Source organism: Pseudophryne corroboree, chromosome 3 (assembly GCF_028390025.1).
Source record: "Pseudophryne corroboree isolate aPseCor3 chromosome 3, aPseCor3.hap2, whole genome shotgun sequence".
NCBI classification, from domain to species: Eukaryota; Metazoa; Chordata; class Amphibia; order Anura; family Myobatrachidae; genus Pseudophryne; species Pseudophryne corroboree.
In genome coordinates, this window is record NC_086446.1 from 13,901,626 (window position 1) to 13,926,807 (window position 25,182).

Sequence of the window (25,182 nt, forward strand, 5' to 3'; positions counted from 1 at the left end):
GTGTCCCTAATATAGCTTCCTCCGGAGAAGAGCACTCTGCCTCAGACATGTCACACACGTGTACCAAACACTCCACAGACACTCCGGGCTTATAGGAGACAAACCCACAGTAAAATCTGTCAGAGGGATACTGAGAGGATTTGCCAGCTCACACCCCAGCGCCAGTAACACAATGCCTGTAAAACAAAATTGCCTACAGAACTGCAGCACTTTTACAATTATAAATATATTACATACAAAGCACCAAATTGCACTGTGCCCCCTGTTTTGCACCCTGATACTTGTTCAGCAGTGAAGGACCAGCGATCTCCTCTGAAGCCTGGAAGGGGAGAAAATGGCGCTGAGTAGTGTGCTGGCTAACTGAGGAAGAAGCCCCGCCCCCGCAATGGCGCGCTTCTCTTCAGATTCTTCCACTGTAATATTTATACTGATGGGGGTAGGACTGTGCCACCGCACCATATGTCCCCTCTATGCCAGTTTTTTATGAGGTATCATGCTGCCCAGGGTGCCCCCCGCGAACTGCACCCTATTGTGCATGTGTGATATGGGAGCATGGCGCGCAGCATTCCCGCCCGCTGCGCGGTACCTTTCAGCCGTCACTGCAACAAAGATCTTCTTTCTTCTTATACTCACCCGTCTTCTGACTTCTGGCTTTGTAAGGGGGGGGGTGACGGCAGGCTGTGGGAGTGAGCATCTAGGCGCAGCTAGCGTTCAGGACTCTGTCAGCCAGAAGCAGAGCCATAAAACTCTCAGGAAGTTGGTTCCTACTTCTGCCCCCTTGACCCACGAAGCAGGGAGAGAGTTGCCAGCAGTGCTCCCTGAAAATAAAAAAACCTAAGTCTTTTCAGGGAAACTCAGTAGAGCTCCTCAGAGTGCATCCAGTCTGCCTGGGCACAATTTCTAAACTGAGGTCTGGAGGAGGGGAAGAGAGGGAGGAGCCAGTTCACACCCTTGAAAAGTCTTAAAGTGCCCATGTCTCCTGCGGATCCGTCTATACCAGAGGTTCTCAAACTTGGTCCTCGTGGGCCCACACAGTGCATGTTTTGCAGGTCTCCTCACAGAATCACAAGTGAAATAATTAGCTCCACCTGTGGACCTTTTAAAATGTGTCAGTGAGTAATTAATATACCTGTGCACCTGCTGGGTTTCCTGCAAAACATGCACTGTGTGGGCCCACGAGGACCAAGTTTGAGAACCTCTGGTCTATACCCAATGGTTCTGAAGTGGACCCCAGGATCCTCTAGGACGCAAGAGAAATATATTTCCCTCAATAGTTTGTAGTGACAGAGGAGGGTGTAGGATAAGAGATTACTGTAGTGACTGAGGAAGGAGAATATGTGACTCTTTTCTGTAATAAGTGATTATTACTCACCTGTGCTGATATCTGTAGGGATTTCCTCCTCCTTACACTGCTGATCACCCCTCATATACGTCTCTTCTTCTCCCTCTATAGCTTCTGCCTTCATATCAGTCACATATGTCTCTTCTCTCTCTGTATCTTCTGCCTTCATATCAGTAACATACGTCTCTTCTTCTCCATCTATATCTTCTGCCTTCATATCAGTCACATACATCTCTTCTTCTCCCTCTATATCTTCTGCCTTCATATCAGTCACATACGTCTCTTCTTCTCCCTCTGTATCTTCTGCCTTCATATCAGTCACATACGTCTCTTCTTCTATATCTTCTGCCTTCATATCAGCCACATACGTCTCTTCTGCTCCCTCTATATCTTCTGTCGTTATATCTGTCACATACGTCTCTTGTTCTCCCTCTATATCTTCTGTTTTAATATCAGACAGACTTTCTTCCTAAAAAACAAACACACAAAAAACACTCTGACATTTGCATAGTCAGATTAAAGTTTGGTGAAACAGTATAATATCAGTGTATAAGACACAGCAACTCTAATCATCATATATTGACAGTTCACAACACCCATAGAGGGAGAAAATAACTTGTGGCGAGCCCGAATGGGGCTTTCTAGCGCCCTCACCGCTGCTGGCATACTGGTGGCAAGGATGCAGCTGTCAGTATACTGACGGCCAGCGTCCAGGCCGCATTTAAATCGTACGTATTCCACCCACTTACCTGATCCTTCTGTGGGATCCTGTGATTCTCCTCTGTACAATCCTGGGAATACAGAGAACGGGGACATCTCTCTGGGGTATCTCTGTTACTGGGCCCATCTGTAGGAGACACACAGTGACTGAGTACAGCGTATATATGTGATTATCAGATGATGTGTGTATATAGGGGCCCCCATACTTACTCTCCCCTGTACAATACATGACAGTCTCCTCTTACCCAGTGATGTGAGGGGCCGGTGATTCTCCATCATCACGTCCTTGTACAGACCCCTGTGTTCCTCTATATACTCCTCCTCCTGCATGGAGACATATACAGTGACATCCTGACACCTTATAGGCACCTGACACACACAGTGATACATTCATCACCCAGACACATCCCCTGGTGTTACTGTATAATGTCCCATTCCCAGCAGTCACCTCTCCAGTCATCACCCAGACACATCCCCTGGTGTTACTGTATAATGTCCCATTCCCAGCAGTCACCTCTCCAGTATTCACCCAGACACATCTCCTGGTGTTACTGTATAATGCCCCATTCCCAGCAGTCACCTCTCCAGTCAGCAGCTGAATGATCTTGTTGGCGAGTTCCAGGATCTTCTGGTCATTGGGCCTCTCATGTATCAGTGAGTAAGGTTGAGGAACCGTGATGGGGCTCCGGTTCCTGTTCAGTCCTCCTGACACACGGGGACGGCTGCTGCATGTCTCAAAATCACTGGATGTCTTCTTCACTACTGTGTAATCCTGTGAATTGGGGAAGACACCAACTATGAATACATATACTCCAAGATCTCCTTACTTCCCCAGTCATGTGTCTGTATTATTACTGTAGATATGTGATGTCCCTATGACACTCCCAGATCCCCTCACCTCCCCAGTCATGTCCCTGTAATATTACTATAGATATAAGTGATGTCAGTGTGACACTCCAAGATCTCCTCACTTCCCCAGTCATGTGTCTGTATTATTACTATAGATATGTGATGTCCCTATGACACTCCCAGATCCCCTCACATCCCCAGTCATGTCCCTGTAATATTACTATAGATATAAGTGATGTCACTGTGACACTCCCAATCCCCTCAACTCCCCAGTCATGTCCTTGTATTATTACTAAAGATATGAGTGATGTCACTGTGACACTCCCAGATCCCCTCACCTTCCCAGTCATGTCCCTGTATTATTAGTATAGATATAACTGATGTCACTGTGACACTCCCAGATCCCCTTACCTCCCCAGTCATGTCCCTGTATTATTAGTATAGATATAACTGATGTCACTGTGACACTCCCAGATCCCCTCACCTCCCCTGTCATGTCCCTGTATCATTAGTATAGATATAAGTGATGTCACTGTGATGCTCCCAGATCCCCTCACCTCCCCAGTCATGTCCCTGTATTATTACTATAGATATAAGTGATGTCACTGTGACACTCCCAGATCCCATCACCTCTCCAGTCAGCAGGTAGATGATCTCCATGGTGATATTTATTATCCTCTCAGTCCTGTGACTCCTGTCCGTGTCCATGCTTAGTGATGGATGAGAATACAGAACATGTGACGTGTAATAAAGACTCTGGTTCCTCACTGCTGGAATGTCTAGAAATAAATATAATACATATAACACACATCACAGAAAACACATGTAACACAGACACATGACACTCTGTGACCAGAAAGACCCCCCCCCCCCACAGCCACAGATTCCTGGTCAGCATCTGTCAGAGGTTCCTGTGCCCCATAAGGCTCCTCAGAGTCACACAGTGCTGTACTGTATAATGTTACCCCAATGCTCCTCCCATTGTCGGGGTCTTATTCCTCCCAGACACGTACTTGGTGCCAGTTGCTGCACAGGAATCAGTTACAGACACATGAATTAGGGATGTTGGGATTTTGTATTATATTTATTCCAGAACCTGAGAGGATTTGTGACTGTACCCAGGTCACACAGATAGGGGGCAGGTGAGGGGAGAGGGGATCCGGATGGTAGATCGACAGTTAATAAGTCCACCACGATTGGTCGACATGGGAAAAAAGATTGACACAGGAAAAGGTCGACTTGACATTTTGGTATTTTTTAAAAACTTTACGATCCACATGGACTGTGATTGGGAATAGTAACTTGGGAAGCGCAGCGAGCCATACAAGCGGACACGGTGCAATAATTGGGGTTCCTGGTGATGTTACAGAGAAAATGACACCAAGTTGTTTTTTTCAATGTTTCATGTGTTGACCTGTCCCGTGTTGGCCTTCTTCACTGTGTCGGCTTTTTCCGCATGTCGACCAATAGCTGTCAACCTATTGACTGTCGACCTTAAACAGGTCGACCCTTTCATTCATAACCAGGGGAGAGTATACAGGAGAGCAGAAGGGGTGTAGATGTGGGGAGAGGGGAACTAAAGTAGGAAATCTGGGTGTACAGCGGAGGGTGACCACTCATTACTGTTATTATTACTCTGCTGCTATAGTAACAGGACACCACAGGCCACCCCCCCTGTATAATACTAATAACAGGACACCACAGGCTGCTCCCCCTGTATAGTAATACTAACAGGACACCACAGGCTGCTCCCCCTGAATAATAATAATAACAACAACAACAACAGGACACCAAAGGCCACTCCTCATGTATAATAATAACAACAACAACAACAACAACAACAACAACAAGACACCACAGGCCGCCCCCCCCCCTGTATAATACTAATAACAGGACACCACAGGCTGCTCCCCCTGTATAATAATAATAATAATAACAATAACAACAACAACAGGACACCAAAGGCCACTCCTCATGTATAGTAGTAACAACAACAACAACAACACACCACAGGCTGCTCCCCCTGTATAACAACAACAACAACAACAACACACTACAGGCTACTCACCTTTTACCGTATCTGCTATGGGTGCTCCTCAAGTAACGCCAAGAACCATGGAATAATATTTACTTACATTAAGACATCTCAAATATAGATTTACCAAATTATCAACACTCATTTATATGTACAACCATGAAGATCAGAAACTCCCGTGTGAAGAACGGGTAGAACAGCCAGTAACTTATAAATATCATCTTTGTGTTATTCTAATTACTTTTAAAGTCAGAACTCACCACTAAATCAAGTATGCAGTGCCCACAGTGTGGGAGGAGCTGTGAGGTCATGTGGGAGGAGCTACAGTGGAGGACCTTGGTAAGAATAGAGAATTTTCCTTTGTAATAATTAAGAATTTGCGCCCACCTACCCAAAAAGGGGGCGTGGTGAAGATGACCCTAGTTTTGCAACCTGCACGCCCAGACATTGGCCACCACAGGGGAAAAAAATCCTTATTCATTCCCCTTACATTATTTGTCATGTTTGCTCCTTACAGTAATACCCATTACACATTATGCCACACAACGTAATGCCTATCACACATAATGCCACACACCATAATGTCCCTTATACATTATGCCGACATAAGTGCCAGTTACACATAATTCACCTAGTATAGTGCCAGATACACATAATGCCCCCAGTATAATGCCAGATACACATAATGCACCAAGTATAGTGCCAGACACACATAATGCACCCAGTATAATGCCAGATACACATAATGCACCCAGAATAATGCCAGACACACATAATGCACCCAGTATAATGCCAGACACACATAATTCACCCAGTATTGTGCCAGATACACATAATGCACCCAGTATAGTGCCAGATACACATAATGCACCCAGTATAATGTCAGTTACACATAATGCATCCAGTATAGTGCGTTACACATAATGCACATTAGTATAGTGCCAGATACACATAATGCACCCAGTATAACGCCAGATACACATAATGCACCCAGTATAGTGCCAGATATACATAATTCACCCAGTATAGTGCCAGATACACATAATGCACCCAGTACAATGCCAGATACACATAATGCATTCAGTATAATGCCAGACACACATAATGCACCCAGTATAATGCCAGATACACATAATGCACCCAGTATAGTGCCAGATACACATAATGCACCCAGTATAACGCCAGATACACATAATGCACATTAGTATAGTGAAAGTTATATTTAATATTTCCTGTATAGTGCCAAATACACATAATGCACCTAGTATAATGCCAGATACACATAATGCACCCAGTGTAATGCCAGATACACATAATGCCCACAGTATAATGCCAGTTACACATAATGCACATAGTATAGTACCATTTTCATATACTCCCTGTATTGCGCCAGATACACATAATGCACCCAGTATAATGCCAGATACACATAATGCACCCAGTATAATGTCAGTTACACATAATGCACCCAGTATAATGTCAGTTACACATAATGCACCCAGTATAATGTCAGTTACACATAATGCACATTAGTATAGTGACAGTTATATATAATATTCCCAGTATAGTGCCAGATACACATAATGCACCCAGTATGCAAGATACACATAATGCACCCAGTATAATGCCAGATACACATAATATCCCCAGTATAGTGCCAGATTCACGTAATGTACCCAGTATAGTGCCAGATTCTCATAATCAGTGGTGCAAGTATAGCGGTAAGGGCAGGTACGGTGTATTGTTATAAGACTGGCAGCTGGTACACCATACAACCCAACCACTTTGCAGTTGCCCACTATTAGTACTGCTCCACCGAGTGCTGTACTCTGTAATGTTGAAGTTACAACAGAGCGAGGGCTGCTGGGAGCTGTGATGATTCTCCCTGTTCTGCAGCTGCCATCCCCGAAGAGGCGCATGCTATCGCTGTGCAGTATATACATATGTGGCACAGAGATGAGAGTGGCTGGCTGCTAGGGAGAAGGCGGACATGAGAGACACAGTGAAGGGGGGTGGGGGCTCTAAGCCTAGAGACACAGGGGTAATTCTGCTGCGATAACGAGATTTATGGTAAGAACTTACCGTTGTTAAATCTCTTTCTGAGAGGTACACTGGGCTCCACAAGGAATGGACAATGGGGTGTAGAGTAGGCTCTTGATCCGAGGCACCAACAGGCTCAAAAGCTTTGACTGTTCCCAAGAAGCACAGCGCTGCCTCCTCTATAACCCCGCCCCTCCGCACAGGAGCTCAGTTTTCAGTTAACCAGCCCAATGCAGTAGCATGATAAGAGACGACATCAGTTAGTAGCCACATAAATCACACTCTCATGACAGGAGAAGTGTCAGCGGCTAATGCCATACCAACCCAAAGAAGCTAAGTGCGTCAGGGTGGGCGCCTTGTGGAGCCCAGTGTACCTCGCAGAAAAAGATTTAACTAAGGTAAGTTCTTACCATAAATCTAATTTTCTGCTGCGCGGTACACTGGGCTCCACAAGGAATGGACAATGGGGATGTCCTAAAGCAGTTCCTTATGGGAGGGGAAAAACTGTAGCGGGCACAAGAACCCGGCGTCCAAAGGAAGCATCCTGGGAAGTGGCACTATCGAAGGCATAGAACCTTATGAACGTGTTCACTAAGGATCACGTAGCCGCCTTGCACAATTGATCTGGTACCCCTGGAAAGAGGGGACCCTCAGCTACCAGCCTAAGGCCCTTATACTCCTGGGGCCATTGGGCAAGAGCCCATTGAGCCCATACGTAAAGATGGCCCTGGCAGCACCGATTGACCAAATTGGAGGTCATCATAGGCCAAGGTATCAAACATATAAAACTTAGCAAAAGTGTTTGACCCCGACCAAGTAGCAGCTCGGCAAAGTTGCAATGCCAAGACACCTGGGCAGCCGCCCAGGATGAGCCCACCTTCCTAGTGGAATGGGCCTTCACCAATTTCGGTAACGGCAATCCAGCCGTGGAATGAGCCTGCTGATCCGTCTGACAGATCCAGCGGGCAATGGTCTGCTTGGAAGCAGGACACCCAATCTTGTTGGGAGCATACAGGACAAACAGAGACTCTGTTTTCCTAATCTGAGTCGTTCTGGTGACATAAATTATCAAAGCTCTGACCACATCCAGAGACTTTGATTCAGCCAAAGCGCCAGTAGCCACTGGCACCACAATAGGTTGGTTAATATGAAAAGAGGAAACCACCTTCCGCAGAAACTGTTGCTGAGTTCTCATGGAAGATCAAATAAGGGCTCTTGTGAGACAAGGCCGCCAACTCGGACAATCACCTTGCGGATGCCAAGGCCAACAAAATGACCACTTTCCAAGTGAGGAATTTCAATTCTACCTTACGTAAAGGTTCAAACCAATGGGATTGAAGGAACTGTAACACCACGTTAAGGTCCCAAGGTGCCACAGGGGGCACAAAAGGAGGTTGGATGTGCAACACCCCTTTTACAAACGTCTGCACCTCAGGAAGTGAGGCCAATTGTTTCTGAAAGAAAACCCGACAAAGCAGAAATCTGTACTTTAATGGAGCCCAATTTAAGGCCCGCATCCACTCCAGCTTGTAGAAAGTGGAGAAAGCGTCCAAGGTTAAAAACTTCTCCGCAGGACCCTTCTTGGATTCGCACCAGGAAAGATATTTCCTCCAAATACGGTGATAGTGCTTTGACGTCACTCCCTTTCTAGCCCGAATAAGAGTGGGGATGACTTCACTGGGAATACCTTTCGGGCTAAGATTAGGCGTTCAACCGCCATGCCGTCAAACACAGCCGCAGTAAATCCCGATACAGACACGGCCAGGGATTTTCCACTAGTAAATCCTGAAGATCCGGATACCAAGCCCTTCTTGGCCAGTCTGGAACAATGAGGATCGTCGGAACCTTTGTTCTTCTTTTGATCTTTAACACCCTCAGAATCAGGGAAAGTGGAGGGAAAACATACAACGACTGAAACACCCAAGGTGTCACCAGAGCGTCCACCGCTATGGCTTGAGGGTCCCTTGACCTGGCACAATAGCTCTGGAGCTTCTTGTTGAGACGAGATGCCATCATGTCCACTTGGGGAACTTCCCAATGATTTGTTACTTCTTTGAAGACCTCTGGATGAAGCCTCCACTCTCCTGGATGGAAATCGTGTCTGCTGAGGAAATCTGCTTCCCAGTTGTCTACTCCTGGAATGAAGAGTGCTGACAGAGCGCTTACCCGTTTCTCCGCCCAACAGAGAATCTTTGTGGCTTTTGCCATTGCTGCTCTGCTTCTTGTTCCACCCTGGCGTTTTATGTAAGCTACTGCTGTTACATTGTACGCCTGGATGAGGACGGGGAGACTTCGAAGGAGTTGCTCCGCCTGGAGGAGGCCATTGTAAATGGCCCTCAACTCCAGCACATTTATGTGGAGACAGGATTCCTGACTCGACCACCTTCCCCGGAAGTTTTCCCCCCGTGTGACTGCACCCCAACCCCGGAGACTTGCGTCCGTGGTCACTAGAATCCAATCCTGGATCCCGAACCTGCATCCTTCGAGGAGGTGAGAAATGTGCAGCCATCACAGGAGTGATATCCTCGTCTGGGGAGGCAGGATTATTTTCCGTTGCATGTGTAGATGGGAACCGGACCATTTCCCACTGGAACACTCTGGCATGGAATCTGCCTGTCACAACTGAGGGTTTTGGCTGACAGGAGGAAGCCTCAGTTGTAGGTGTTGAAAGGAACTTAAACCGGGGAGGTTTAATCAGACCCCTGGACATGTAAGTGTTAAAGGAAACCCGAAGGTGTGACCATGACAACCAGGTAAAAGCAAAAATAAAAGTTTATTGACAGACTCCGTGTAATAACAGACAGCAAATAATGGCAATGGCAAATTATATAGTTCCTGGAACACTTTGACCATAGAAGGTATCACAGAGCACTGGTAGGTTAAAGAACAGTTGTTAAAGTCCTTTGATGGAATAACCTTACCAGGCCTGGCTGCAGTAGTGAAGATAGCCGAGGAACATGCCAGTAGATGTAATAGATGAAGCTGTTGTATTACTGGATGGAACCAGCCAGGTGGTAAGACACAGAGTGGATGCTGAATGGGATCAGCCAGGTAATAAAGTCACAGAGTGAATGCTGGATGGAACCAGCCAGGTGATGAAACACGGAGTGGATACTGTAAGATGCTAGGGAGCGTGGAAACAGGAGAGTTGTAGAAAGGTTACCAGTGGTTGGTGGATACTGCTGGTAAGTAGGGATCCGCTGGATCGACACCGGTACTCTACAGAAGCTGGAATCTGCTGAAAGCTGGCTGCTGGAAGCAGATGGGTTAATGGCTGGAAGCTGGAACAGCCACGGAGGACTGCTGAGTCAGGCTGCCCCGCAGGATGGAAGGCTGGTGCGGGTCTCTTAGTGGATGCTGGAAACAGGAGCTGGAACCTGGAGAAACAAACCACAGTAGAGAGAGACTGGAACAAGGTATGACAAAGCAAGCACTGACGACTTCCTGGCCCAGGCACAGGATACTTATACCTGCAGCTATGCAGGCATTGGCTGGGCAATTATGCAGATTTCCAGAGGCAGTGGATTGGTGAAACTGGAGCATGTGATTAGATCCAACATGACTGCGCCCATGTTAGAATTTGGAGGGAAAGCTGGTTTGGAAACCATGTGGAAACATAGTAGTAATGGCGGCGCCGGCCGCAGAGGACGGGAGACGCCATGCAGGATTCAAACATGGCTCCGCTGTGACAGCGTCTCAGAGTGTTGACACAGATGAGATCCGGACTTGGAACGCAGAGCCAGCCTCAGAAGACATCTAAACGGCAGGTAATGGCGTCCAGATACCCGGATCGTGACACTGCCAAACTGAATGGCCTTGTAGGCCGCCACCATCTTTCCCAGCAATCGAGTGCATTGATGGATCGACACTCTGGTTGGTTTTAAAATTAACTTGACCACAGCCTGAATTTCCCGGGCCTTTTCCACCGGGAGAAAAACTCTCTGTAGTTCTGTATCCAGAACCATTCCCAGAAATGACAGCTGGGTCGTCGGGATCAACTGAGATTTTGGCAGGTTGAGGAGCCAACCATGTTGCCGCAACACTGTCAGGGACAGTGCAATGTGTTGCATCAATCTGTCCCTGCATCTCGCTTTTATCAGGAGATCGTCCAAGTACGGGATAATCATGACTCCTTGCTTCCGCAGAAGAAGCATCATCTCCGCCATCACTTTGGTGAAAATCCTCGGAGCCACGGACAGACCAAACGGCAACGTCTGAAATTGGTAATGACAATCTTGAACTGCAAAGCGCAGGAAAGCCTGATGTGGAGGATAAATGGGAACATGCAGGTAAGCATCCTTTATGTCCAAAGAGACCATAAAGTCCCCTTTCTCCAGACTGGAGATCACTGCTCGGAGAGACTCCATCTTGAACTTGAATTTCTGTAGAAAGAAATTTAGGTCTTTTAGGTTTAGGATCGGTCTGCCGAGCCGTCCGGCTTCGGGACCACGAATAGGCTGGAATAAAAGCCTACTCCCTGCTGCGCAGGAGGAACCTTGATAATGACCTGGTTTTGAGACAACTTTTGTGCAGAGAAGCTGGCAAGGCTGATTTGAAAAAACGGCGAGGGGGAACGTCTTGAAACTCCGGCTTGTACCCTTGCGACACAATTTTTAAAATCTAAGGGTCCAGACCTGAGCGAACCCAGACCTGACTGAAGAGCTTTAGAAGTGCCCCCACAGGCGCGGACTCCCGCAGAGGAGTCCCGGCGTCATGCGGTGGACTTGGCAGAAGCCGGGGAGGACTTCTGCTCCTGGGAAGCAGGGGGGCCTGGGTTTCTTTTACCCCGCTTCCTGCCTCTAGTAGCAAGGAAGGCAGAGCCTCGACCCTTTCGGTATCTATTGGGTGAAAGGAATGCATTTGTTAATAATGCGTTTTCTTATGTTTAGGGGGGACATAAGGCAAAAAGGACGATTTACCAGCGGTAGCTGTAGATACTAGGTCTGTAAGACCGTCCCCAAACAACGCACCTCCTTTATATGGCAGAGATTCCATGTTTCTTTTAGAATCAGAATCCGCATTCCACTGGTGAATCCATATTGCTCGCCTAGCAGCTACCGCCATAGCATTGGCTTTTGATCCCAAAAGACCAATATCCCTGGCAGATTCTTTAAGGTACGCCGCAGCGTCCTTGATGTAACCCAGCATTATTCTGTCTAGCGTATCTAAATCTGATAACAAAGAATCTGCCCATTTCTCAATAGCACTACTGACCCACGCCGAAGCAATGACCGGTCTGAGTTGTGAACCCATGGTCGCATAAATGGATTTCAGAGTAGCTTCTTGCTTACGATCCGCAGGGTCTTTAAGGGCTGCCGTACCGGAGGACGGTAAAGCCACCTGTTTTGACAAACGTGACAGGGCCTTATCCACTACGGGGACTAACTCCCATTTTTCCCTATCAGCAGTGGGGAATGGATACGCCACCGGAATTCTTTGGGGAATTTGGAACTTCTTGTCAGGAGTGTCCCACATCTTTTCAAACAGAGCGTTCAGTTCATGAGAAGGGGGAAACGTTACCTCAGGTTTCTTCCCCTTGTACATACAGACCCTAGTGTCAGGAACGGTAGGGTCATCCTGGACGTGCAAAACGTCCCTAACAGCAATAATCATGTACTGAATGCTCTTGGCTAATTTAGGATCTAATCTAGAACCAGCATAAATCGACACTGGAATCCGTATCCGTGTCGATATTAGTGTCAGCTAACTGGTCAAAAGTACGCTTTTGTGACCCTGCAGAGTCCTGGACCTGGGACAACACATCATCCACTGATCTCTTATAAGCCTGGGTCTGAGCCTCATCTCTCTCCAGCCTTTTATTAATACGAGCCATATTAATATTTAAAGCATTTAACACATTAGGCCAGTCCGGAGTCGGCTGCACCGACGGGGCCACCCTACTGCATGCTGTGCTCCCATTACAGGCTCTTCCACCTTAGACATTGTCCACCACATGTGGACAAACACACCGGACTATAGGGGACAGACCTATAGAATCAGAGAGAGACACAGAAGGAGTATGCCAGCTCACAGCCCAACGCTGCTGTACAGGTCTGGGACAGCTAGAAATTGCCCCAGACTGCAGCGTTTGTACACAAGATATAAATATATATATTATCAATCACAGTGCCCCCCCCCCCCGTTTTGCACCCTGATACTTGTATGCCGCGGTGAGGAGGAGCAGCGTCCGGCAGCCAGAGGAGAGGAAATGGCGCCGGGCCGATTGTGAGCTGAGGAGAAGAAGCTCCGTCCCCTGAATGGCGCGCTTCTTCCCGCACTTTAAGAAATTCCTTATACTGGCGGGGGTTAAGGGGACATAAATGTCTTATAATCACCAGCTTTTTAAGAGGCCAATGCTGCCATGGGGTCAGTGCCACATACACATAATTCCCCTCGTAGTGCCAGGTACACAATTTCCCTAGTAGTGCCAGGTACACATAATTCCCCTAGTAGTGCCAGGTACACATAATTCCCCTAGTAGTGCCAGGTACACATAATTCCCCTAGTAGTGCCAGGTACACATAATTCCCATCGTAGTGCCATGTACACAATTCCCCTAGTAGTGCCATGTACACATAATTCGCCTAGTAGTGCCAGGTACACATAATTCCCCTAGTAGTGCCAGGTACACATAATTCGCCTAGTAGTGCCATGTACACATAATTCGCCTAGTAGTGCCAGGTACACATAATTCCCCTAGTAGTGCCAGGTACACATAATTCGCCTAGTAGTGCCATGTACACATAATTCGCCTAGTAGTGCCAGGTACACATAATTCCCCTAGTAGTGCCAGGTACACATAATTCGCCTAGTAGTGCCATCTACACATAATTTGCCTAGTAGTGCCAGGTACACATAACTCCTCTAGTAGTGCCAGATACACGTTATAAGTATTAATAAGTGTAATAAGCGACAGAGGACAGAGCGCGCTGTTTCCGGATAAGTGACTTTCTGTGTATAATACACACTAGATACTGAGACTTTCATTCCCCATTATAAGGGTGAGAGGCCGACTATCCGGTGACCCCTGGCCCCCGGCGAGATTCCCCAATAACTTGAAACCACAACGATCTTGGGCAAACTTGGTCACAGCTTTATTGAAAACACACCAATACAGAATGCAGGGCACAAGGCGCGCCACATCCCGTCTCCCCCCCCCCCCCCCCCCGGAAACCTATGGGTGGAGGCGTGCTCAGCTCAAGTTTGTGGGCACGCCGCATCCCGCCCCCCCTCCTCCCGCCTACCAGTGTATGTGGGTGCGTTGGGACCAACCTAGTAGGCACACAACATCTGCCCCACCTGGGGACCCCGACCCCATGTGCATACCACCTTGAACTGGCACGCAGCCCGTGCGACCCAACCATCCCAAGTCGGAGCCAGGCGTGCGGCCTGGTGAATATGACTGGCCGTCTGCCATCCCCTTACGTAACATTCCATACCATGCCTTGCTCACCACTTTCCCCACGCCGCTCACAAAGACTGTGACAATTTTTCGATTACCGCACTGATTGTGACCACATAACATTCCAGTAATAACGCGTTACCCAATAACAGCTCTTGCATTTACCTCTTATTTAATGTTTTGGTTTTTTTTTAAACGTGACCTCAACCACAACATTTTAAACACACATCACAATAAATTACCCCTCACCTGCTTACACCGCAATATGGTTCTACGCACAAGAAAGGCTTGGTATAGCCTCCGGCTGGGTAGGTGGGCAACCTTACCGGTAAGAAGTGCCTCCTCTCCCTCCTGCTGCTCCTTAAGAACGCTGCACCAGTATTGCCCCCCTGCCCGCGACCGCGCTGCCCCACTGGCCCGCTGGCTACCCCAGGTGCCAAAACAGGGACGAGCTCACTTGCCCGCCACCCTGTCTTTCCCGCCGCCAGCCACGCGCCCCCTTGCGGCCCTCTCCCTTAATCGGCTTCAGTCGCCATTTTGGCGTCCTTTGCCCCTATTACACAGAGTATAAATGTCACCATCACTCTCCTCCCTATACACATACATATTACACACATAGCTCCCATTCATACATACATACATATATACTCACAGAGGGGTGTGCTGCCCTATATCCTCACCCCTGCTACACAGCCCATAATGCTGCACCACAGGCTGCTCCAGCTGCACTATAACAAGGCACCAGAGGCTGCTCCCCCTGTAGTACAACAACCTGACACCAGAGCTGCTCAGCCTATAGAATAGTAATAAATGTAATAATATCATTACCTGCTGCCAGACACAGCAATGGCTGCTCTCTGCTCCTGCTGCTTTGTGGGAAAGATAGAAGGAAGGCGGAGCTCAGACCAGGGGAAAATGGGCGCCGCTCCTGACGTCACTACACGGCCCGTGAACCTATTGCTGCTGCCGGATTGGTCTACAAGAAAATGGCCGCCGGCCTCCTCCACTGAGGACATCTATGGCTAAACTAATTACAGAGTTTGTTGTGGCCGAGGTGTTGGACGGGAGGGGCCAGTCACCAGGAAGCAGCCTGTGCCAATCACGCCCTATTTCCGGACAGTGCGTTTCACTGTATAAGCGTTCCATATTACTTCCGGCTTGTGCGTTCCAACTGTCGGCCTGTGCGTTCCACACACAGGAAGTGAGTTTTTTCAGGTCCCTTAGGCCACTTGGTTCTAGCATCTACCCGGCCAGTCTCCGTCAAGATCAGGTAATGTTGTCTTACTATACAGGGTGAACAATCTGTGATATCCTGTTATTATTATTTTACAGGAGGAGCAGCCTGTGGTGTCCTGTAATTATTGTTTTACAGTGGGAGCAGCCAGTGGTGTCCTGTAATTATTATTATTATTATTATTATTATTATTATACAGGGGGAGCAGGCTGTGGTGTCCTGTTATTATTATTATTATTATTATACAGGGGTAGTGGCCAGTGGTGTTCTGTTATTATTATTATACAGGAGGAGCGGCCTGTGGTGTCCTGTTGTTATTATTATTATTATTATACAGAAGGAGCGGCCTGTGGTGTCCTGTTATTATTATTATTATTATTATTATACAGGGGCAGCGGCCTGTGGTGTTCTGTTATTATTATTATATGGGAGGAGCGGCCTGTGGTGTAAGGCTATTATTATACAGAAGGAGCAGCCAGTGGTGTCCTATTGTTATTATTATACAGAGGCAGGGGCCTGTAATGCCCTGTTATTATTGTTGTTATTATTATTATTATTATTATTATACAGAGGGAGCAGCCTGTAGTGTCCTGTTGTTATTATTATACAGGGGGAGCATCCTGTAGTGTCCTGTTGTTATCATTATACAGGGGAAGCAGCCTGTGGTGTCCTATTATTATACAGGGGCAGCGGCCTGTGGTGTCCTGTTATTATTATTATTATTATACAGGGGTAGCGGCGTGTAGTGTCCAGTTGTTATTATTCTTATTCAGGTGGCGCGTCCTATGGCTTCTTCTTCTTCTTCTTTTATACAAGGGGAGCAGCCTGTGGTGTCCTGTTATTATTATTATAAAGGGGGAGCGTCCTCTGGTGTCCTGTTATTATTATTATACAGGAGGAGCAGCCTGTGGTGTCCTGTTATTATTATTATTCAGGAGGAGCAGCCTGTGGTGTCCTGTTGTTCTATGGGGTGAGCAGCCTGTGGTGTCCTGTTGTTATTATTATTATTATACTCTGTGTCTCTCTGACTGACTTTCCATAGGTCTGTCCCCTATAGGCCCAGTGTGTCTGTGGGTGATGGTATACGTGTGTCAACATGTCTGAGGCTGAATGCTCTTCCCAGGAAGAGCCTGTAATCGGTCCCAAAAAACATTGGGGGTGGCCCCGTCAGTGCAGCCGACTCCTGACTGGGCTAATGTGTTGAATGCTTTAAATGTCAATATGGCTCTTATCAATAAGAGGTTGGATAGGGCTGAGGCTCAGACCCAAGCATATAAGAAATCGGTGGATGATGTATTGTTTCAGGTCCAGGACTCTTCGGGGTCACATAAGCGTACATTTGACCAGTTAGCAGACACCAATACCGACACGGATACTGATTCCAGTGTCGATTATGCTGATTCTAGATTGGATCCAAAATTAGCTAAGAGCATTCAGTACATGATTTTTGCTGTTAGAGACATTTTACACGTAAAAGACGACCCTGCTGTTCCTGATTCTAGGGTCTGTATGTATAAGGGGAAGAAACCTGAGGTAACGTTTCCCCCTTCTCATGAACTGAACGCTCTGCTTGAAAAGATGTGGGACACTCCTGACAAGAAGTTCCAAATTCCCAAAAGAATTCCGGTGGCGTATCCATTCCCCACTGCTGATAGAGAAAAATGGGAGTTAGTCCCCGTAGTGGATAAGGCCCTGTCACGTTTGTCAAAACAGGTGGCTTTACCGTCCTCCGGTACGGCAGCCCTTAAAGACCCTGCGGATCGTAAGCAAGAAGCTACTCTGAAATCCATTTATGCGACCATGGGTACTCAACTCAGACCGGTCATTGCTTCTGCGTGGGTCAGTAGTGCTATTGAGAAATGGGCAGATTCCTTGTTATCTGATATAGATACCCTAGACAGAGACAGCATAATGCTGACGCTGAGTTACATCAAGGACGCCGCGGTGTACCTTAAGGAATCGCAAAGGGATATTGGTCTTTTGGTAGCAAAAGCCAATGCTATGGCGGTAGCCGCTAGGCGAGCATTGTGGATTCACCAGTGGAATGCGGATTCTGATTCCAAAAGAAACATGGAATCTCTGCCATATAAAGGAGGTGCGTTGTTTGGGGACGGTCTTACAGACCTAGTATCTACAGCTACCGCTGGTAAATCGTCCTTTTTGCCTTATGTCCCCCCTAAACATAAGAAAACGCATCATTATCAAATGCAGTCCTTTCCGCCCAATAGATACCGAAAGGGTCGAGGCTCTGCCTTCCTTGCTACTAGAGGCAGGGGGCGGGGTAAAAGACACCCAGGCCCCCCTGCCTCCCGAGAGCAGAAGTCCTCCCCGGTTTCTGCCAAGTCCACCGCATGACGCTGGGGCTCGCCTGTGGGGGCACGTCTAAAGCTCTTCAGTCAGGTCTGGATTCGCTCGGGCCTGGACCCTTGGATTTTAAAAATTGTGTTACAAGGGTACAAGCTAGAGTTTCAAGACATTCCCCTCGCCGTTTTTTCAAATCAGCCTTATCAGCTTCTCTGCCCAACAGAGAGCTAGTGTGCGACGCAATACAAAAATTGTGCCAAAACCTGGTCATTATCATGGTTCCCCCTGTGCAACAGGGACAAGGCTTTTATTCCAGCCTATTCGTGGTCCCGAAGCCAGACGGCTCGGTCAGACCGATCCTAAACCTAAAAGACCTAACTTTCTTTCTGCAGAAATTCAAATTCAAGATGGAGTCACTCCGAGCAGTGATCTCCAGTCTGGAAAAAGGGGACTTCATGATCTCCTTGGACATAAAGGATGCCTACCTACATGTTCCCATTTATCCTCCACATCAGGCTTTCCTGCGGTTTGCAGTTTAGGATGTCATTACCATTTTCAGACGTTGCCGTTTAGTCTGTCCATGGCTCTGAGGATTTTCACCAAAGTGATGGCGGAGATGATGCTCCTTCTACGGAAGCAAGGAGTCATGATTATCCCGTACTTGGACGATCTCCTGATAAAAGAGAGATGCAGGGACAACTTGGTGCGACACATTGCACTGTTCCTGACAGTTCTACACCAACATGGTTTGCTCATCAACTTGCCAAAATCTCAGCTGATCCCAACGACCCGGCTGTCGTTTCTGGGAGTGATTCTGGACACAGAACTATAGAGAGTTTTTCTCCCGGAGGAAAAGGCTCGGGAACTTCAGACTCTGGTAAAACAAATCCTGAAACCAACCAGAGTGTCGATCCATCAATGCACTCGATTGCTGGGAAAGATGTAGGCGGCCTACGAGGCCATTCAGTTTGGCAGATTCAATGCCAGAGTGTTCCAGTGGGACCTGTTGGACAAATGGTCCGGTTTCCACCTACACATGCAACGGAATATAATCCTGTCTCCCATGACAAGGATATCACTCCTGTGGTGGCGGCACGGTTCTCACCTCCTCGAGGGATGCAGGTTCGGGATCCAGGATTGGATTCTAGTAACCACGGACGCAAGTCTCCGGGGGTTCGGGTGCAGTCACACGAGGTGAAAACTCCCAGAGAAGGTGGTCGAGTCAAGAATCCTGTCTCCACATAAATGTGCTGGAGTTAAGGCCCATTTACAACGGCCTCCTCCAAGTGGATCACCTTCTTCGAAGTCTACCCGTCCTCATCCAGTCGGACAATGTCACAGCAGTAGCTTACATAAACCGCCAGGGCAGATCAAAAAACAGAGCAGCAATGGCAGAAGCCACAAAGATTCTACATTGGGCGCAGAAACATGTCAGCGCTCTGTCAGCGGTCTTCATTCCAGGAGTAGACAACCGGGAAGCGGACTTCCTCAGCAGACACGATCTCCATCCAGGAGAGTGGGGCCTTCATCCAGAGGTCTTCACAGAAGTGACAAGTCATTGGGGAGTTCTTCAAGTGGACATGATGGCGTCTCGTCTCAACAAGAAGCTCCAGAGCTATTGTGCCAGGTCAAGGGACCCTCAAGCCATAGCGGTAGACGCTCTGGTGACACCGTGGGTGTTTCAGTCGGTGTATGTTTTCCCTCCACTTCCTTTCATTCCGAGGGTGTTAAAGGTCATAAGAAGAACAAAGGTTCCGACGATCCTGATTGTTCCGGACTGGCCAAGGAGGGCTTGGTATGCAGATCTTCAGGATTTACTCTTGGAAAATCCCTGGCCGCTTCCTCTACGGGAGGACCTGTTACAACAGTGGCCGTGTCTGTATCAAGATTTGCCGCGGCTACGTTTGATGGCATGGCGGTTGAATGCCAGATTTTAGCCGAAAAGGGTATTCCCAGTGAAGTAATTCCCCCTCTTATTCAGGCTCGAAAGGGTGTGACGTCGAAGCACTATCACCGTATTTGGAGGAAATCTATTTCCTGGGGTGAGTCCAAGAAGACTCCTGCGGAGAAATTTAACCTTGGACGTTTTCTCCAAGCTGGAGTGGATGCGGGCCTAAAATTAGGCTCCATTAAAGTACAGATTTCTGCTTTGTCTGTTTTCTTTCAGAAACACTTGGCCTCACTTCCTGAGGTGCAGACGTTTGTAAAAGGGGTGTTGCACATCCAACCTCCTTTTGTGCCTCCTGTGGCACCATGGGACCTTAACGTTGTGTTACAGTTCCTTCAATCCCATTGGTTTGAACCTTTACGAAAGGTGCAATTGAAATTCCTCATTTGGAAAGTGGTCATTTTGTTGGCCTTGGCATCCGCAAGGCAGGTGTCCGAATTGGCGGCCTTGTCTCACAAGAGCCCTTATTTGATCTTCCATGAAGATAGAGCAGAGTTGAGAACTCGTCAACAGTTTCTGCCAAAGGTGGTTTCATCTTTTCACATTAACCAACCTATTGTGGTGCCAGTGGCTACTGACGCTTTGGCCGAAATGAGCCTCCTGAATCGTCTGACAGATCCAGCGGGCAATGGTCTGCTTGGAAGCAGGACACCAGCTTCCAAGCAGACCATTGCCCGCTGGATCTGTCAGACGATTCAGGAGGCTCATTCCACGGCTGGATTGCCGTTACCGAAATCGGTGAAGGCCCATTCCACTAGGAAAGTGGGCTCGTCCTGGGAGGCTGCCCGGGGTGTCTCGGCATTGCAACTTTGCCGAGCTGCTACTTGGTCGGGGTCAAACACTTTTGATAAGTTTTATAAGTTTGATGCCTTGGCCGATGATGAACTCAAGTTTGGTCAATCGGTGCTGCAGAGTCATCCGCATTCTCCCGCCCGTTCTAGAGCTTTGGTATAACCCCATGGTTCTATTGATGACCCCAGCATCCTCTAGGACGAAAGAGAAAATAGGATTTTACCTACCGGTAAATCCTTTTCTTTGAGTCCATAGAGGATGCTGGGCGCCCGTCCCAGTGCGTACTGTATCTGCAGTTGTTCGTTCTGGTTACACACTTGTTGTGTTGTTGTTGTTGTCAGCCTGTTGCTGACGTTAATTTGGTTACACACATGTTGTGTTCCGGTTTTGTTCAGCCTATTGCTGACATAGTTGGTGCCGTTAGCTTGTGTTCTATGGAATGCCATGTTGTACGGCACGTTTGTGGTGTGAGCTGGTATATATCTCACCTTAAATTAAAATCTTAATTACTTTCCTCGAAATGTCCGTCTCCCTGGGCAAAGTTCCTATAACTGAGGTCTGGAGGAGGGGCATAGAGGGAGGAGCCAGTTCAAGCCCTTTGAAAGTCTTAAAGTGCCCATGTCTCCTTGCGGATCCTGTCTATACCCCATGGTTCTATTGATGACCCCAGCATCCTCTACGGACTCAGAGAAAAGGATTTACCGGTAGGTATTAAAATCCTATTTTCTGTATCTGTGTGTGCATATAGCTGCTGGGTGATTTCTACTTCGTGTACCTCACTCCTACTGCTATCCCAATATTCTGTAACCTGAGGGAGCTCAGTACGTCAGGGTTATTAGATATATAGGTGTTTTCACAGGATATACATATTTTGTATTTTTCTCTGTGTTTTTCAGTCACATTTTACCTCAGAAATCCTCAGTTTGTGCTGTCACTCTACACGGGGGGTTTGTGCTGGTATTTACCTCCTATTATTGTACTGTGTCGCCTGTAGTTTAAGCTTTCATACTATGTCGGCTACACAGGACGATGGGTCTGGGTCTGATTCCGCGGCACGCGGTTATGGCGTACCAGATGCGTTTGAGGATAACATGGCTGCTGAGGGTTCAGGTTTTGGGGGAGCTGTACCCCCCAGTCAGTTTGTAGCACCGGGGGCACATCAGGGTCCGTCCTGGTCAGCCTTTTCCGATATACTGACTACGCTGGTAACTAAACTTACGCCCCCTGTGGGACCTCCTGTGCCTTATCAGCCTTATATGGTCCCTGCGGTTCATCCGCCATGGACAGATGTCCTGTCCACTCAGTTACAGCACTTGAATAAATCTTTGGTTATACAAAGTCCTGTCCCTCGCCCGCCTAAGATTAAGCCTAAGAAGTCCTTTAAGCGGGCTGTTACTTCCTCTCAGTCCACGCCAGCTTCAGATACCTCTTCTGAAGAGGATGGCGTGTATACGGACTCCTCAGATTCTCATTGTGATGTTTCTGATGGGGAGTCTGTTTCACAGGTGGATGTTCCTGAGCTCATTGAGGCTATCAAGCTCATTTTTCAAATTGATGATGAACCAGAGCCCACTACTGCCTGTCACCATCCGGGTCATTTCTCATCAGTGTTTACCTTCCAAATGCCTCCTGAGACTGGCCCAGCGTTCCAAGCCTGGATTCTATCTGCGCTGTCTGCGTGCGGCACTCTGCATTCCATTGCCTCAAGTCTCTTCACTGTGATTCAGGCAGCATCACTGTTAAAACCCACATGCAAGTTACAAACAGTCTTTCCCTCCAAATTCAAACATGGGCGCAGCAATGTTTGTTTACATCACATGTTTCTTTTCAGCCTATCAGCTGCACTCTGGTCTGTGCCTAATTACCCAGCAGCTGCACTCTGGTCTCTGCCTAATTACCCAGCAGCTGCACTCTGGTCTGTGCCTAATTACCCAGCAGCTGCACTCTGGACTCTGCCTGATTACCCAGCCAATACCTGCTTCCCAGCTGGTATAAATATCCTGCATTAAAGCTGCCTAATTATCAGTGCTTTGGTTGTCTAACCCAGTGATACATGTCTCTCTTGTCTGTGGTTTCTCCAGCTTGTTCTTCAAGGTATTCCAGCTCCTGTGATCCAGCTCGACTAAGAGACCCGCACCAGTTACCATCCTGCGGTGCAGCCTGACTCCGCAGTGTTCTAGCATTGCATCCTGCGATCTGCAGTGATCCGTCACTGGCTTCCAGCTTTGCTTCCAGCGGTGCTCCGATATAGCTCACAGCTGCTTCCAGGTTACCTTGCTCCAGGAGATTCCGTTCTGCCCTGAGACCTGAGTTCCATCTTGCTTGCAGCCCTGCCTGGCACCATCGGTGTTCCGCCATCGATCTCCAGCTACATCGGTGTTCCGCCATCGATCTCCAGCTACATCGGTGTTCTGCCATCGATCCCATGCTTCATCGGTGTTCCGCAATCGATACTCATCTCCATCGGTGTTCCGTCATCATTCTCTAGCTCCATCAGTGTTCCGTCATCGATCACTAGCTCCATCGGTGTTCCGCATTGATCTCTAGTTTACCATCGATACCATCGGACTCTATCTACAACGGTGAGTTCAATACACCTGTTGTCTGCACCGGTTCCACCCGGTTAAAACCCACATGCAAGTTACAAACAGTCTTTCCCTCCAAATTCAAACATGGGCGCAGCAATGTTTGTTTACATCACATGTTTCTTTTCAGCCTATCAGCTGCACTCTGGTCTGTGCCTAATTACCCAGCAGCTGCACTCTGGTCTCTGCCTAATTACCCAGCAGCTGCACTCTGGTCTGTGCCTAATTACCCAGCAGCTGCACTCTGGACTCTGCCTGATTACCCAGCCAATACCTGCTTCCCAGCTGGTATAAATATCCTGCATTAAAGCTGCCTAATTATCAGTGCTTTGGTTGTCTAACCCAGTGATACATGTCTCTCTTGTCTGTGGTTTCTCCAGCTTGTTCTTCAAGGTATTCCAGCTCCTGTGATCCAGCTCGACTAAGAGACCCGCACCAGTTACCATCCTGCGGTGCAGCCTGACTCCGCAGTGTTCTAGCATTGCATCCTGCGATCTGCAGTGATCCGTCACTGGCTTCCAGCTTTGCTTCCAGCGGTGCTCCGATATAGCTCACAGCTGCTTCCAGGTTACCTTGCTCCAGGAGATTCCATTCTGCCCTGAGACCTGAGTTCCATCTTGCTTGCAGCCCTGCCTGGCACCATCGGTGTTCCGCCATCGATCTCCAGCTACATCGGAGTTCCGCCATCGATCTCCAGCTACATCGGTGTTCCGCCATCGATCTCCAGCTACATCGGTGTTCTGCCATCGATACTCATCTCCATCGGTGTTCCGTCATCATTCTCTAGCTACATCAGTGTTCCGCCATCGATCACTAGCTCCATCGGTGTTCCGCATTGATCTCTAGTTCACCATCGATACCATCGGACTCTATCTACAGCGGTGAGTTCAATACACCTGTTGTCTGCACCGGTTCCACCCGGCATCTCTGGCAATTCTTCCAAGTACCCTCCAACCTTTGTGCACTTGTTCCAATCCCAGCTTCCAAGTGTTATCTGCTGGGCAGTACCTGCTTGTTTCTTTATACAGTGGTTAATTGTGTCCCACGGACTTTCCAACTCCGGGTATTGCAAGGACTTTGTACATCTCATCCTGCACTCACAGCATTCATTACCACTGCGCTTCCACGAACTGTGCTGCTTTATTATTTGAAGTTACTTGAATTGCTGGTCCCCCGTCGGCTGTGCATGCAGGCCAATATGGACGATCTCGTCCATTAATGCCTGCACTTCAATGGAGCCGCGTGACGGGGGGAGTGAAGAAACTTCACTCCCCCCGTCTCTACCCCCCTGCCGCCGGGTCGCTCGTCGGCCGTATCCGCCATCGGGCAGCTCGGCGGCGGATCGGCCAGTGTGTAGGGCCCATTAGTGTCTGCTAAAACTGCATTTCTTCCAAGTACTACTCCTTCTGCACCGAAGGCTAAGAGTACTTCCTTTCGTTCCTTTCGACCTCCAGATAAAGCAAAAGGTCAGGCGTACCAGAAACAGTCTCTCACTTCCAAGCCCAAGCCTAAACGTGCCTGGGTGGCCCGTCAGCCCGCTTCCAAATCTGATAAGCCTGCGGCATGACGGGCGGGCCTCCTCCTGGGGAATCCTAGGGTGGGAGGCCGACTTCTACAGTTTACCCAAGTGTGGTTGGAAACCACTTCAGACGCTTGGGTGCGGAAAGTCGTCTATCGCGGATACGCTATTTCCTTCAAGAATAGTCCCCCTCCTCGCTGTTGCCTGACAGACATCACCTTGGTTCAGAAGAAGGCAACTACTCTACGCTTGGTGGTACAATCCCTCCTGGACACCGGAGTGGTGGTATCTGTGCCTCTGGCTCAGATGGGCAGGGGGTACTATTCAACGCTGTTCCTAGTCCCCAAACCGAATGGTTCCTCTCGGCCCATTCTCAACCTCAAATCATTGAACAAATTTGTGAAGGAGTTCA

General features: G+C 48.2%; 2 protein-coding genes across 8 annotated transcripts in view; one reads left to right on the top strand and one right to left on the bottom strand.

Annotated features, from left to right (window-relative positions):
- LOC135056996 (zinc finger protein ZFP2-like) overlaps nucleotides 1-22,340 on the bottom strand; it is a 61,497-nt gene extending 39,157 nt beyond the window's left edge. For 2 of the 5 annotated variants that reach the window (XM_063962846.1, XM_063962842.1), the window contains exons 1-6: nucleotides 15,217-15,325; nucleotides 3,542-3,690; nucleotides 2,643-2,834; nucleotides 2,308-2,386; nucleotides 2,092-2,189; nucleotides 1,373-1,811 (exon numbers count right to left, since the gene is read on the bottom strand). In XM_063962846.1, coding sequence (XP_063818916.1) covers nucleotides 1,373-1,811; nucleotides 2,092-2,189; nucleotides 2,308-2,386; nucleotides 2,643-2,834; nucleotides 3,542-3,619 — 886 coding nt within the window. In that variant the 5' untranslated portion in view covers nucleotides 3,620-3,690; nucleotides 15,217-15,325. Of the gene's footprint in view, nucleotides 1-1,372; nucleotides 1,812-2,091; nucleotides 2,190-2,307; nucleotides 2,387-2,642; nucleotides 2,835-3,541; nucleotides 3,691-14,637; nucleotides 14,744-15,040; nucleotides 15,168-15,216; nucleotides 15,326-22,281 lie in introns of those variants that run through there. The other 3 variants (XM_063962845.1, XM_063962843.1, XM_063962844.1) reach the window with 3 other exon arrangements.
- LOC135056972 (oocyte zinc finger protein XlCOF6-like) overlaps nucleotides 15,579-25,182 on the top strand; it is a 72,992-nt gene continuing 63,388 nt past the window's right edge. For 2 of the 3 annotated variants that reach the window (XM_063962776.1, XM_063962778.1), the window contains exon 1: nucleotides 15,579-15,658. The gene's annotated coding sequence lies outside the window, so the exon portion shown is untranslated. The remainder of the gene's footprint in view (nucleotides 15,659-25,182) is intronic. The other variant, XM_063962777.1, reaches the window with a different exon arrangement.